The 14899-nt window shown below is 37.8% G+C and overlaps 2 protein-coding genes across 6 annotated transcripts; one reads left to right on the plus strand and one right to left on the minus strand.

Annotated features, from left to right (window-relative positions):
• The first annotated feature begins 26 nt into the window (after positions 1 to 26).
• On the plus strand, positions 27 to 3379 carry elac1 (elaC ribonuclease Z 1). Its single transcript, XM_004072235.5, has 5 exons — positions 27 to 321; positions 1119 to 1325; positions 1489 to 1547; positions 1993 to 2203; positions 2530 to 3379. The coding sequence occupies exons 1-5, from the start codon at positions 27 to 29 to the stop codon at positions 3000 to 3002; spliced, it is 1245 nt and encodes a 414-aa protein (XP_004072283.2). The 3' UTR covers positions 3003 to 3379.
• mier3b (mesoderm induction early response 1, family member 3 b) lies at positions 3090 to 12464 on the minus strand. Of its 5 annotated transcripts, none has more exons than XM_023958365.2 (13): positions 12340 to 12464; positions 11270 to 11294; positions 10881 to 11026; positions 9909 to 10025; positions 9426 to 9549; positions 8716 to 8783; positions 8561 to 8633; positions 8306 to 8454; positions 8062 to 8143; positions 6745 to 6839; positions 6527 to 6654; positions 6269 to 6420; positions 3090 to 6197 (listed from the first exon to the last, which is right to left on the minus strand). In XM_023958365.2, the coding sequence occupies exons 1-13, from the start codon at positions 12346 to 12348 to the stop codon at positions 5725 to 5727; spliced, it is 1641 nt and encodes a 546-aa protein (XP_023814133.1). In that variant the 5' UTR covers positions 12349 to 12464; the 3' UTR covers positions 3090 to 5724. The 5 variants fall into 5 exon arrangements, with proteins under 5 accessions (XP_023814133.1, XP_078809239.1, XP_023814135.1 ...); XM_078953113.1 differs by having other exon boundaries at positions 9426 to 9545; positions 9905 to 10025; XM_023958367.2 differs by lacking the exon at positions 12340 to 12464 and adding an exon at positions 12284 to 12335.
• Between the last annotated feature and the right edge of the window lie 2435 nt (positions 12465 to 14899).

The raw sequence follows: 14899 nt of genomic DNA on the forward strand, positions 1-14899 counted from the left end.
ATCCATTCTAAGAATAAATTCTATTTATGGCGAAAAAATATAAATTACCTGAGTTTCCTGCTGGTTTAAGCTCCACCCCTTTTTCGTCATCAACATGCGGCGAGTGTTTACAGGAAGCGTGGTTCCTTTTATCCACGCTGGAAACTCCTTTTAAAGTTTTTATTATGACTATGGATATTACGTTTCTTGGTACTGGGTCGGCTTACCCGTCCCCTCACCGCGGTGCCTCGGCTCTGGTTCTGCGTTTGGACGGGGACTGCTGGTTGTTTGACTGTGGAGAGGGAACCCAGACTCAGCTGATGAAGAGCCAGCTGCGAGCCGGTTAGACGTTCTCTGTTGTTTTTCTGGCCAGTTATATGTAGTGGGTCATATAACACTTGGTAATATCACTGAATATTGGGTAACATTTCACCAAATTATGCTGCAAACAAACAAAACAAAAACAAAAAAGTAAACCTTTTTCAAATACATATTCTGCAAAAATTCTTCATTTCTGTGTTGAACAACAAGGTAACATTATTTAGATTAATGTATAATTAATTGTTTGCTCTACAGCTGAATCAAAGAAATTATTTATTTTGGTTTTTTAAACAAAGTTAAACATAACTACAATGTCTATTGATGTGGTTGTTGGTCAAGTTTCCATAAGCAGAGCTCTGATTGGTCAAAACTGTTCTGACCACAAACCAACTTTTCTGGACACAGTCACTTGACTGCAGAAGTTAAACACGATCAACTAACCCAAAATTTGCAGTTTACAATTTGTTTTTGATGATGGTACAAGATGATCAATTTTACAAAAACAATCCAGAGTCTTCAATTAGATCGTATGACTGTCCACACGCTTTTTGTCCCTTTTTTTAGACGTAAACTAAAAGCATCATTTTTGCTTTTATTCTTTCTTTTCATGCCAAGCAACACCTGAATGAGTTTATTCAAATGAACAAAAATACTTTTTTTAACCTGTTTGCAGCTATGATGGTAGCATTTGCTTGTAGGCAAATGTTTGTGCGTTTCATGTGTGACAAAGATATGTCGTCATGAAATGAACACTGGACATTTTAAGGGCTGCATGTTCATATGTCTGCTGTGACCCCTGTGCCATTCTGTCCACGCAGGTCGAATCACCAAGGTTTTCATCTCCCACTTGCACGGAGACCACTTGTTCGGTTTGCCTGGTCTTCTTTGCACCGTAAGCCTCAACAGCAGCGCTGAATCCCAACAGAACCTGAAATGTGTGGATATCTACGGGCCCCGGGGCCTTCGACACTTTCTCAGGGTCACACTGGGGCTCACAGGATCACAACTGCTCTTCCCTTATGCAGGCAAGCTATAAAAAAAAAAGGCTCTACATAAGATGCATTTTTTTTTTTGTTAGAAATGCTTTTTCTTTACTGTTGAGTTGAAATTTTCATTTTTCCTGTCAAATAACTGATTTCTGCCGCGACTCTTAGTTTTTCTGCTCTATTGGTGTAAATGTTTCCACAGTTCATGAGCTGGAGCCGACACCAGACCAGTGTCCACAAGAGGGACTGCTTAGTATTGAGGTAGCCGTTTAACTTTTTGTTATATAAAAGACATGTCTAGACAAAAAGGGAGTTGTTTTTTTTAAGTATTTGTTGCCATAAGTTTTGGTAAATGGCGTATACTTATATAGCGCTTTCTACCCACTTTCGAAAGACCAAAGGTCACAGTCACAGTCCCATTCACCCACGCACACACACATTCACACACTGGTGGCGGCTCCGCTGCCGAACGCTGGCGCCAACCTCCCACCAGAGGCAAGGTGGGGTTCAGTGTCTTGCCCAAGGACACTTCGACACATGGGCGTGCAAGGCGGGAATCGAACCTGCAATATTACGATCATGGGTCGACCGCCCTACCGCTGCACCACGGCCACCCACAAAGTTTTAAATTTTGGCTGTTGATTTTAAACATACTAGAACGTGTTTAAATTTAATGTGGTCCTTTTTTCTGCCCTTGTTCCACCAGCTAGCCACGGAGCGCGGCCCGCTCCATCCCCAGGAGCAGCCTGGCAGGACAATTTGTCTGGATGCTGAAAGTGACTCTTACCTTCTCTTTGAGGACAAGAAGTTTGTAGTGAAAGCCTTCAGGTTGTTTCACCGCATCCCTTCTTTCGGGTTTTGCATTCAGGAGCACGATCGACCAGGGAGACTTAAAACTGAGCTACTTAAAGAACTTGGTATGGAGCCGTTTTTCATCTGTTGCTTTAGCTTATTTGGTAAATAATTACAATAAAATAATGTCCTACTGTTTTTAATGTGTCCAGTAATTTTCTATGGCAGTATAAACAAAGAATTTTAAGCCTATTGATGAGCGTATTTTATTCAAAATCCTTTTTTCTTAAAGACCAAACTTCGTGTTTAAAACACTGAAGTATATGTAAAGGAAGAAAACCATAAAAAGTAAACGGAGGAGTTTGTAAATGTTAGACTGGAGTAAACAAGCTTTGGAAATATTAGAAGGGATTTTTTGTAAACTAAACAAACTCCTTTTGTGATGTATCAGGCATGAAGCCAGGACCTCTTTTTGGACGTCTGAAAGCTGGGGAGACAGTAACTCTGGAAAATGGGCGTGTGGTTCTGCCCAGTGAGGTTCTGGAGAAGGCCATCTCAGGAAGGAAAGTCTGCATTTTAGGAGACTGCAGCTCCGTGCTCGGGGAGGCGGCGCTCCGATTGTGTCACGGAGCGAACGTGCTGGTTCACGAGGCCACGCTGGGGAACGAGCATCAGGAAAAGGCCGTGGAGCACGGACACAGCACGCCTGGGATGGCGGCAGCGGTGGCGCGGGCCTGCTGTGCGCAAAGGCTGGTTCTTTACCACTTCAGTCAGAGGTACAAACCCAGCTCGCTGCTGAAGGACGGGGACGAGAACGAAGTGTTGGGGCTTAAGAGGGACGCTGAGGAGGCACTTCAGGGCAGAGACGTAGAGGTGACACTAGCAGAGGACTTCATGACTCTACCTGTTCCTCTAAGAAGGTAACAAACTGTTTACATTACTAGTGTCCAATTGAGTAATAAGAAAAGAAGCAAAATCTAAAAAAAGGAGAAAATTGAAGAGAATTAGCAGTTCTGGGGAAAAAAAAGTTTCTTTTAATCTTTTTACAACCAAAGTTAAAAAAGTTTGCGTCTTTATTGAGTAAATAATCCACATTTTCACTGGTGTTAAATGAAAACATCGATTCCACAGCAAAGAAACTCAGTTTCACTGAACCTTTTCCAGAGCTTTATTTCTGGATCTGTACACAAGGTATTCAAGTACAACATAAAATACAAAATAATGTTTAACAAAAGGAAGAAAAAGAACAGCAATGTTTATGTACAATTTCTATAAACAATAAAGATAGCTTCTTGAACATTTCTCATAGTGAAGTTTTTGATTGTCTATATTTCTGGATATACATTTTTTAAAATTTGCAGGTTTTTATTCACAAAGGTATTTCTTTTTTCCAAAGGATTTGAGTTTTTTTTCCCTCTATTCTTTTTTTAAAACCACAACTGCTTTATTTCTCTTTTTTTAAACTTCAAAACACAATACAAAATATAAAATAAATTTGTTTAGTGCTCTCCTGCACACAAGTCTCATAGAATATCACATTTTCGAGTTCACAGGGTGGTGAAAATGTACTTTTACTACTTAATGGCCTTTACATTCTGACAGTTTTCTTCATCTTTGTACAAACCACAGGTGAAATAAATATCACTGCACCGCTAAAGCTAGAAGACCTTGAAGGACCTACTGCATTATGCACGTTGCATTAAAAGAGAAACTAGCTCTCCACAGACTTGGAGCAGCAGCCACCCCTTTACCATCAAGACAGATATAGACCACGACATGTGACGTTTTTTTCCCCCAATGAAAGAAAGATGCGTCTTTTACACATGGCTGCAAGTCTCAAATGCAAAAAAAAACTAAATTGCAACATTGAGTTAATATCAATACGTCTTTAGGTAAAGCCGTTTTCAGTGGTACACTTCAGGGACAAGCACAGCTGGCATGCGTCTTTTCAGCCGTGTCCTGGTGTTTGGGTAGTATGTTTTTGTTTGTTTTTTTCAAAAAAGAGAAAAAATAAGTTTGAACAACAAGCCAAAGAAGTAGAATGCAAAACCCCAAAAGTCTGTACATATATACAAATTATTGCCTTTCTGACAAGGTATCAAATAAAGACTCATGTATCAACACAGATTCACAAGTGTAAGAGGTCAGTTAATAGACTATTTAAAGGCTATTTGCTATATATTTACATGAAATACAAAGGTGGATATTCCTTTTCTGATGCTGGGCTTGGAAACCAAATTACTCAACCAAACCGATGACTTTCAAAATGACCAATGGTTGGTGAGAAACCTCTGCAAATGATAAAATACTACATTTCTGGACTTGACAAACACGATGTGCCCCTTGAAACAAACTAAATAGTCATAGCACAATGCATAGATAAATTAAGTAAACACTACAGCATCAGATGAACCGATGCTGACCGCCTAAACATTTTTAACATTTCACAATTATGGACTTCAGTCAAGCAAATCCGCTCCAATTCTGCTACTTTACTCCCACAAAGTTGTCAACCAGATTTTTAAAAAGGCATCTCTAGTCAGGACAGGGTAGGCAGAGGTTCAGTACAAAATGACAGAAGCTTTTAACGTAATACTGCTAGCAGGTTTACCCGAGCTGGCTAATAAGTCAGAAAAAAAAACAACAAATGGCGCTACTTTAATTTTACCACTTCTACAAAAAAAAAAAAAAAAAAACAACACAGCTGAACCTGACTACAAGCAGCATAATTCATAGCTTGGAACTCAATGAAATCTCATTAGGGTAAAGGAATAAGCAAGAAATACAAACTTTACTGTGTCAGTGTTTCAATGGCTATCAACCCAAGCAAAATTGTTGCATTGCTGCAAGTTTGCCTAGAGGAACAGGGAAACAAGGCGACACCCATTGTTTCAGCCTGCACCAACCGTTTGGAATATTAAAATGAATGGAATTTGTTTTGCAACATGGGAGATGAATAAGGCTGACAGAAAAAAAAAAAGATGTTCAGTTTCGCCAAATTAAGCTTAAAATCCGTGGAAGAAAAAAAAGGTCTGGACAAGCTTCAAAAGGAATAAAAGCAATAAAATAAAACAAAGAGGGCCTCATGGGTAAAGCTACATCTTTTCAAGCTAGTCTCTGTGCTAGTGTTGCCAACACAATATGCACCCAGGTGTAGACATAGGAAAATCTACACCTATCTGGTACCTGTAAAACAAAGCACTTTAAACATCTTAAATTAAAAGTACCACTTCAGGACACACACAAAAAGAAAGGTAACTAAATGCTAACATGATTTTGGCAGCTGAAGGAATGGCAGGATAACCAACTGGAGCTCTGACGATGCTGTGGGTAAATGCAAAGGGAAGATTTCCCAGCTCTCCTGCAGCTTCTGGGCCCCACTGCATGTGGACGTTACACACTTCAAGAATGCAGACGAAAATAAAATAAATGGCTATATAACTCTTGAGAGAAATCAAGATTTTAGTTCTATATGGTAGACATCACTGATGTCATATTACAAAAAATAAAAAAAAAGTATATTTATATACATATAGATATATATTTATATAGATTTTAAACAAATCGGAGTTTCCAGTGAGGTCAGTCTTATGTACAAACAAGAAAATAGTTTCAAAAGGGAAGAACAGAGAGGAAACGAGGAAGATCACTCGGACTGAAGTGCTGCAGTGTGTTGTGTGTGGTGCCGTGTGTGAGCTCCTAGAAAACCATTGGGCTCACCACTGCCAGCTAAGCTGGCAAAGTCCGTCACTGACACCGCCATTTTAGCGCCAGTTATTCTGTGGTGATGCGTCGTTCGCCGCGCTTCAAAGTCCACGCCCAGGTTACCCACAGACACGTCACTGATAAAAGAGTCGGGCAGGGCCATCTTGAGTCTCTTGGATGGCCGTTCGCACTCCTTCGTGACGCACACTCCTCCCAGCTGACCCAGGTCTGAGTGGTAGAAGCCGGCGTCGAGCATGTTGAGGCAGCCGGGGTCTCCACCGTTCGTGGGAAATCCCAGGGATTCATCGTGGCTCAAAGAACTGCGATGAAGACTGTCCAGTGGGGGAAAGCTGTACGAGTCCAGGCAACTGACTTCAGCAGGCGAGCAAACTGTAGCTACAGTGTTGCTCAAAGCTACAACAACACAAAACTCAGTTAGCACACAAAACAGTTTTCCAGTTTCTCAACCAAGTCCCATCACTGACCTGTAAGGTCGCTGGCTGTGATGGAGTTGAGCAGACTGAGCTGCTGTTCTGTTGTTTCCATCCTCCCTCCTCCACCTGCTCCTGAACACACAGAGGAGGAGCTGTCCATTGCCAGGCCCTCAGCTTCATCCACCAGCCTGTCCATCAGATCACTGCATACAAAAATAAAGGTATTATAAAACACCTCTGATCACTTTTCTCTGGGTAAAAGGTTTTAATTATTTTAGAAATAACTGATTTTTTCCCCCTGTTACTTACGTTACACCTGGATAGGTGTTATACTTTTTCTTCCCGAACCGATTCTGCTGAACAAAGAAGTCAAAGCGCTCGGACTTTTTCCACCTATAATAAAACGCCACGCACTCTGCAACTGTTCGTGTTGTGACCTGAGAGGAAAAATGACAAAAGAGGAGGGGTGAAAACACGACACCTTGGATGTCTTTTGTTCATGTTTCTCTGCAAAACAGAAAACTCACTTTGTGTTTCTGAATGAGGTGAAAATTTTTGTCATGCATCTGCAGCCCGTGTTCAAAGTTCCTACATTCGTCCTCCGACCATGGGGGGGATTTTTCTGAAAGAGAAACGTTTTGTTGTTCAACAACAGCAGGAGTGTTATTGCAAAAAATCCCAAAATTCCTCCTTAATTTATCAAAAACAAACGAGGAACATTGATGTGCATCATCAGTGTATCTAACGATACCAATGACATGACAGAATGAAATGAAAGTCATTCATTTATTTGTTTATTGTCTATTAAGGTTAATATAGATGAGATCAAAAATCCCTCTGGTTTCCTCATCAACGGTTCCTCTTTGTTCCAAGAAAAGGAACACCAACTTATCTGGTAAGTAAAAACATGCGTTGACTGGAAGTTGTAATTCACAAATTGATAAAAACTAAACAAAAGATTTTTTCCAAAGAAAAAATTCAAAGATATCTGCCCATCTTGCCAGAGTGGACAGCATCCCAGTAATATTAATAATAATAATAATAATGGATTGGATTTATCTGCGCTTTTCAAGTCACTCAAGGCGCTTACATTGTGTCCATTATTTATTCACTCATTCACATTTGCTGATGGTAAGCTATGGTTGTAGCCACAGCTGCCCTGGGGCAGACTGACAGAGGCGTGGCTGCCAGTTCGCGCCTACGGCCCTCTGACCATCACCGGGATCATTCAGGCACATTCACACACCAGTGGAGCCACACTGGAGGCAAGGAGGGGGAAGTGTCTTGCCCAAGGACACAACGACAGTTGGCTGGGGGGAGCAGGGATCGAACCGTCAACCCTTCGATCATTTGACGACGCGCTCACCTGCCTGAGCCACTGCCGCCCTCTATATTGGTCTATATATCTATATTTCAGTTTTTCAGGTGAGGATTTAAGACTTGAGTTTGTTGCATCTGAAGTGAAAAGGGTGACTTGTGTCCAACAGGATTCTAACAAACCCATTCAATGTTTGTCCACACCATGATGACCTTAGTTACAAAAGATTCTGATACCAGACCATCGGAAATTATGAAAATTAGAATTGATTCTAAAAAATCTTTGCTCAAAACTGCAATAAACACTAAGTAATTAGAAAAGAAGTCTCCACCTTACAGTGTTTCATAAAATACATGGATACTGTGGGTTGTTCCACTATTTTAAAATAGTTTTGACAGTTTTAGTTTCAATTTTCCAATATTATTAAACCTCTTCAAACATGTTAAAATAATGGAACTCAAACCTAAATTAATTTTTGCATTTTTTTGTAGTGCTTTAAGGATAAAAATGGAACTCATTTACTTACCTTTTGAGGATTTTAGATGGCTGCAGTATCTCTCTAGTGCTTCTCGGGTATTGTAGTTGCATTTGACAAGCTCATGCAAAGCCTTTATTTAAAAAAAAGAAAGAAAGAAAAAGTGATACCATCAGAACTCCAGTAATGAGGTAATGAAGTACAACCTAAACTAGTAAAAGTTTCATACTTTGCTAAGCTTGCATTTCTCATTCCATTAGTGTATACTGGATTGGTCTTTGGAGCCACGGTTTACCTGCTCATTGTCTCGAACACTCATCGCTGCTTTGTCATTTCCCGTCCTCTCATTGGCTGTCCTTGACCACGCATCAGACAAGAATCCCTTCACCTTGTTTTCTGACAGTACACCTGGACTCCACATCAACTCGTCGTCATTTTCATACACTGCACAAAAACAGTACAGACATTTTAGCATTCATCACATTTGCTAAACTTAAGGGAAATATAACAGCAGTTATTCTGTGCGTTTTCAAATAAAAGGCGGCGTCACCTTTTTCTCCATCTTTGTAGTGACAAATGCATGAAGGAACTTCTGCTTGGTACTCTGATCCAACCATGATTTCCTTTTAAACAAAAAGAAAAGTTATGATAAAAAAAAAACAATATTGCAAAACTTAACACAAGCTGTGACATGTAACCACTTACTTTTCTAGTGTCATCTAAGCCATCTTCATCACATTCTGATTCTTTATCCCCGTCAGAGACAGCGTTAGCTGAAAACACAAAAGGAAAATAGTCTTTTTGAGACATGCAATAAACCTTGCAAACTGATGAAACTATTTTAACATATTTTTCAAGAAAGCTAAATGGAAAAAAAAAATTTTGGTGCTAAAGTGACAGGGAAAAAATATGTTTGTTAAAAAAAAAATATATATATATATATATATATATATATATATATATATATATATATATATATATATATATATATATATATATATATATATATAAAATTTTCAATATAAATAAAAATTTTCAATATAAAGAATCTTATTGAGGCCATTTAACCTGTCAGGTATGTGTCACTTAGGGGAAATGGGGAACTGCAATAATCGAAATTGGCATAAATCCCTAATAAACTGATCAAACTGGAGAGTCTTTCAATATAAGGCTTAACTTTTTGCATTTTTTTCTGAAGTTTGGCCAACTTCATCCAATTGTGATATTTCATATAGAGATGCAATTTGACAGCCAAGTTCCCAATCTCATTTTTTAAAAATTAGCCTAACTGACAGGAGTAATATTGCTGTGATGGCAGGGACGACGAAAGCACTAAGAAGACAAAATAAAAATCCCACCAATATGAAAGCTGTTGATTTTTTTATGTAAATATGTTTTGAATATCTCTCACTTACATCGAAGTGTTCTTGGAAAGAAATCAGTGGCCTCATGTGAGGTAACTGAGGGAGTCAGATCATCAGCCGAAGACTGGGTCTCCTCCTCATAATCTCCAGACAACAGATCTTTAGCTATTTCTTCCTAAATAGAAAATACAACACCATTAAAAAAGTGTTCAGGCAAGTATTAAAACGGTCATGTGATCCATATAAATAAATCTTGATCCATCTTAAAAATGTATCAAGTTTTATTTCCCAAAACAGTTGATTGTATTGATGAGGCAATTCTTTAAGGAATCTGTTAAATACAATTTCCATTCAATTTAGACTGATTGTATGTCTAAATAAAACTGATGCTTAGTAAAATACACAAAAATGCCACTTATATCTTTACCACAAGCAAATCAAAACTTTTCACACAAGATTCTTTCACAAAAATTGGTGCATCTATCTCTAACTGCCAATTGAAAATGTGTTCAGTAAATATATCAAAGGACTTGCCTTATCCAAAGTCATGTCCGGCAGCTCATCAGTCAGGTCTCCAGAGGAGCTGTCTATACTGGCCGAGGCCTCGTAGCGATATAAAGCCAAAAGTTCCTCCAACGGCATGTTTCCTTCCTGATTATTAAAAAAAGAATTTAACATTTGAGTCAAAAGACGGCAGAAAAGCCTTTGTGCAGTGGGTGAATTTAAATCATCTTAATTACTACTTATTGAAAACTGATTACACACAAAGCAACACTTATACAGTGAGGCAAATTAGTATTTGTAAATCAAAAATTCAGCAATATGTCTCACTTAAAGGGGTTAAAGAGGTCTGCCATGTTTATTAGTTACACTTCCACTATTAGAGACAGAATGTTAAAATAAAAAATCTAATAAATCACATTGTATGATTTTTAACAATTTTTTTTTCCCTGATACTGTATTTATCCCTCAGTGGGGAAATTCCTCTCTGCATTTGACCAATCCCCTGGGGGAGCGGTGAGCTGCACCTGAACTGCGCTCGGGAGGCATTAGCGTTAAGGGTCTTGCCTAAAGACCCTCACTGAGTGATGTTAATTGCTCGCCATTGATATGGTACTTGCCCCAGTACCATTGCTCATTCCCCTCCAGGAATCGAACCCTGGATTCCTGCATGGCAGCTTCTCACCTTACCAACCGAGCTACTCAGCCGTTTTTTTTTTTTTTTTTTTTAATGGTGCAGAAAATAAATATCTAGCTCCTACAGACAAGGATTCTGTCCCTCAAAGGCCTGTTACTTCTTTTTTAATAACCTCTTCCATCCTCCACTTGTTTACTGTATAAATGGCACACATTTGAACTGATTTTCTGAAATAAAAGACACCTGTCCAATACTTTATTTACTTTTTTTTATTTTATTTTGGATCAAAACAAGAGACCCTTTAGCAAAAATAACACACAAAGTAACTTATCAATTAACACAGGTGTATCGTTTTTTTATTAGTTTACCTTTTCCAGATCCGCAAGTTCAGAGTTGAAGTTTGTTCCACCTTCTATAGACTCTTCTTCCTCAAGAGTTCTTTCATCATCAAACTCGTGAACTAACATTTCTGCAGTTGGGTCAAAGTCATGGTCCTCCGATGATAAAGAGCCAACTGAGGGAGAAAAAAAAATGTGTTAAACTTTTTTAAAGCAAAAATGTTTAAAATGCTTGATTTTGTCTAAAGCAGACCATTCCCATTAACATCAACGAAATGTCTGGAAGACAATCACTTCTGTTTGTGTGTTTGTGCTTTTTGTATGTGTAGGCTTTTAAAGACAGTGAATTTTGAATTATTTTTATGCACATTTCTTTTAAAACACATTAACAAAATGAAGAATAAATGCAGTGTTCTTACCTGGACTTGAACTCCCTAGGGAAGCCTGAAAAAGATTTTTTTAAAAGCTGATGTTACTACCACAATAAAAGCCAGGTTTAAACCTTGAAGAATACTTTAAAACATAATGAGATGATTTATTCCTGACTCAATAATGCACAGAAGCAACACAGTCACAAAGCTAATGATGAAAGAAGTAGTTAAAAAAATATATTTCAAAAGCTGTAAAAGCTACTCTGATCATGTAGAACTTGACAACACATCTGGCAGAAAAATTTCAGCTGATATGCATTCCCAAATGCCTTTTGGCCAAAAAATACATCGAAGTGAATCTTCGGTATTTTTGCCAAAAGGTGTCATAAAAGTATATAGATTATGTTTTTTTTTTTAAAAATGTAATTAACAAATTATTTCAAAATAGGGTAGTTAGACCGCTAATGTTCCCACTCGTACTTAGCTAATTTAAAATTAGCATTGTGACCAACAACTGACTCCCATAATGAGATATTTCGATTGAAATTTCGAAAATACTTAGTGACCACGAAGATGAGAGTAAAACTAAAATTAGTTTGAAGTGAGAATAGCCTAAATCTACGCACTGTCGGCTTCTGATACCACTAACTAGCTAACAAGCTAACCAAAAACCCGGAATGTTATAGCCGAACATCGAAAAATGTAAACAGTAATTTCACTTAACGGAAGGCAATCGATGCGCTGGGGCAGAATTTGACACTTTAAAGCCGTCACCTAGGCCTAAAAACGGAACATTAATTTTCATTCAACACTAATCGACCCAATCTTGTGTACATTATAAGCAGTGAGCTAACGTTAAATTAACCTATTCAATTTACACAGCGGCTACAGCGAAGCAGCTGAGAGCAAAGGCGCAGCGGCCTCGTAATATTGGATCGGTTCAGACATTCAAGCACATTTTAGACCAATAAAGTCAACATATACAACTAAAAACAAGCTCAATGGAAGGCAAAAAACATTATTTTCGCAATCGATAAGCTAAAAAGAGAAAATACAACACACAATTTTAAAAAATATCGATTAAAGACCGTTTGCTTCTCCCCTGTTTTCCCTCTTACCTCCGCCATATTGGTACCTTTAGCTAATGGGCTCGCTGTAGCGCAGTACCCGGATGAGCCGGATGAGCCAATCAGAGATCCAGGTGACCATTGGAGTCGTGACGCCGCTGGACGCCGCTCCTACCGACTGCTGTGGAGAAAAATATGTAGGATTTTTTAACGCTGATTTCAAGCAAATTTTACGGGAGAATGCAAAAATGTACAAAAATATGGATTTGCATTCAATCTAAGTATATATTTACCAATTTATCCGGGTATTACCTTGTCAAGATACATTTCTAGAATATTCACAGAATGTTCTTTGCAGCATCCAACCTTACCCATAGTTGCGTCCTTCTAAAATAAAGCAAATTTTATTTTAACCACAAGTTTTTTGTCTGTTCAGTCAAGGTTTTAACAGCGTCTAAACGTGCACTATTTACTATAAAATTAGAGAAAATTTTGTTAATTGGGTGTACGCTTGTTTTCTTTCATTCTGTGATGGCAATTTCTTTTTATGTCGATTTTTTTCAAAAGGTGGACAATAAAATACCTGAAATATGCACCAGTGAGAAATAAGTCAATTGGAACTTTAATATCCAGAAAGGTTCCTAAACGAACAACGTTATAATTCTCTGTTATATCCGAGAAATGTAACAAATTAAGAACAAAATACAACAATTAATGACCAAGTGACCAAAAAATAGATAAAAACCTCGATGAAATGGTGAAATGGTCTTGTCTACATAAAATATGATACATAGGGATGAACAAATAAAATAAAAAAAAAACTTCAAATGTCTTAATATATATTATTAAAGAAATGCAAAATACAATTTACATAAAAAAATGACTGTTAATCTGAAAAAAATAAAGACAAAATTCTGTTGATATCTGTATAAAATACCAGTACATAAAGAGTCAAAATAGCCTAATTCATTCTGGAAAAAAAAAAAAAGGTTTAATGTGGTTCTTTTTATTATCTATTTATGTTTAATAACAATTTAGGAATATACAGAATATATATAAGAATATAGGAGAAAAAGAACACTACCAATTCATAATCCTTGGTCACATGACTTTCAATTAAAAGTCGTGTCGTAGAAACTAGAACCTTTTAATAGCCCACTAGTGCACTAGTGGGTCAAATAATGTTTACGGTAATTCAATTTTTTCACACTTAAATTGTCTGTCTTTCTATTTCTTTTTCCTTCCGTTTTTTTTTTTTAACTGAGACATGATAAAGGTGCCGAACTGTGAGATAATTGTTTTGTCTTACCATCAACTCAATTTGTATGTTTTAAAAGACCCAGTGGTCAAATGCTTAACCCTTGTGCTATCTTAGATTACCCCACCCTTACATTGACGTGTTCTCCCCACTATGACAAAGGTGGATAAAGGTGGAGAAGATTTCATGTAATCCATGGACACCAGTGAGGTTGACAAATCATTGAAGAAAAAAGGTTCAGAGCGCTGTCTAGTGGGCTTAGATGACCCAACTCCCAACGTTAAGGTTCCTAGGATAGCACAAGGGTTAAGGCATTAGCTTTCAAAGCCAGGAGTGGTGCAATTGTGGGTTGTCATTAAACAGTTGACCATCCAATTGTCAATCATTTAGTGATACATTTCTGGTGTGATAATCATTGTGTCCTTTGTAAATTCCGCTTAAAACTTGCAACTTCTTTTCAGTCATGTATTGAATGCAACTTGATCCCACTGGCCCCGAAGGTAATAACTACATGGATGTCTGCTGTAAGAAAGTCTGGATAATCTGGCTCCTTTGGCATGGGCACATCCAAGACAGGAGATGCTTCCAACAATATTTCCTGCCAAGAACAACAAAAGGACATGTTTGATTCTACTTTATTCCATACAAATATAACTTGTATTTTACTTTTTGAGTTGTTTTTTGTAACCTTTCTGTATCAAAGAAATCTAGGAGTTTTAATAAAATTAGTATCCATGCTATAACAATCTTGCCATGTTTTGTGTGTGTGAGATGCGGTTGCAGTGTTACATTTGCACCACAAATAAAGCATGTTCTTTCTGAATTGCTGTTTGTTTTGCATTTCACATGTCTGCCTAAAAAAACCCGTTACATTTGCATTAATGCGTTGGATGTCAGTTTGAAGGATATGTTGGCTCTCAAATGCAGAATAAAAAAGATATTTAGACTACTACTGCACAAACAGTCATTATTCTGAGGTGCAATTTGGCAAAATATGTATTGAAATGATTCAAAATTGCTGCCTGTGCAACTTGACTTTTCAATTAGACGACTGCAGAATCTCAAGCTGTTATTTACAGTTTTGTCTGACTCAACGCCCTTTAACAAACCGATGACCTGTTCAGCAGTAACCATGATGAAATGAGAATAGATGGATGCTTTATCTTAATTGTTTTCCTTTTTAAAACTTGTTAGAGGAAGTTACTGTACTGAAAAATCTGCATAAGGTGTAGGAGGGCAGAGCAGCCTTTGTTAGAGTTGAGTCACTCTTTCAGACAATTCAGAGGCACATCTCTTTAGAAGAGCCATCACAATCAATAAAAGACCCGTTCATGTGATTACCTAACCTTCACA

This window comes from Oryzias latipes, chromosome 9 (genome assembly GCF_053564925.1).
Source record: "Oryzias latipes strain Hd-rR chromosome 9, Olatipes_Hd-rR_3.1".
Taxonomy (NCBI): domain Eukaryota; kingdom Metazoa; phylum Chordata; class Actinopteri; order Beloniformes; family Adrianichthyidae; genus Oryzias; species Oryzias latipes.

What these genes read in the sequence shown, in the direction of transcription:
- elac1 (XM_004072235.5), top strand. Translation starts at nt 27, where the DNA reads ATGGCGAAAAAATATAAATTACCTGAGTTTCCTGCTGGTTTAAGCTCC. An exon ending in AGGGACTGCTTAGTATTGAG is followed by an intron (nt 1,548 to 1,992) that starts GTAGCCGTTTAA and finishes TTGTTCCACCAG; the next exon opens with CTAGCCACGGAGCGCGGCCC. An exon ending in TGAGCTACTTAAAGAACTTG is followed by an intron (nt 2,204 to 2,529) that starts GTATGGAGCCGT and finishes GTGATGTATCAG; the next exon opens with GCATGAAGCCAGGACCTCTT.
- mier3b (XM_078953111.1), bottom strand. Translation starts at nt 12,026, where the DNA reads ATGAAAATTAATGTTCCGTTTTTAGGCCTAGGTGACGGCTTTAAAGTG. An exon ending in CTTTCCAAGAACACTTCGAT is followed by an intron (nt 8,784 to 9,425) that starts GTAAGTGAGAGA and finishes TTGTGTTTTCAG; the next exon opens with CTAACGCTGTCTCTGACGGG. An exon ending in GTGTTCGAGACAATGAGCAG is followed by an intron (nt 8,144 to 8,305) that starts GTAAACCGTGGC and finishes TTTTAAATAAAG; the next exon opens with GCTTTGCATGAGCTTGTCAA.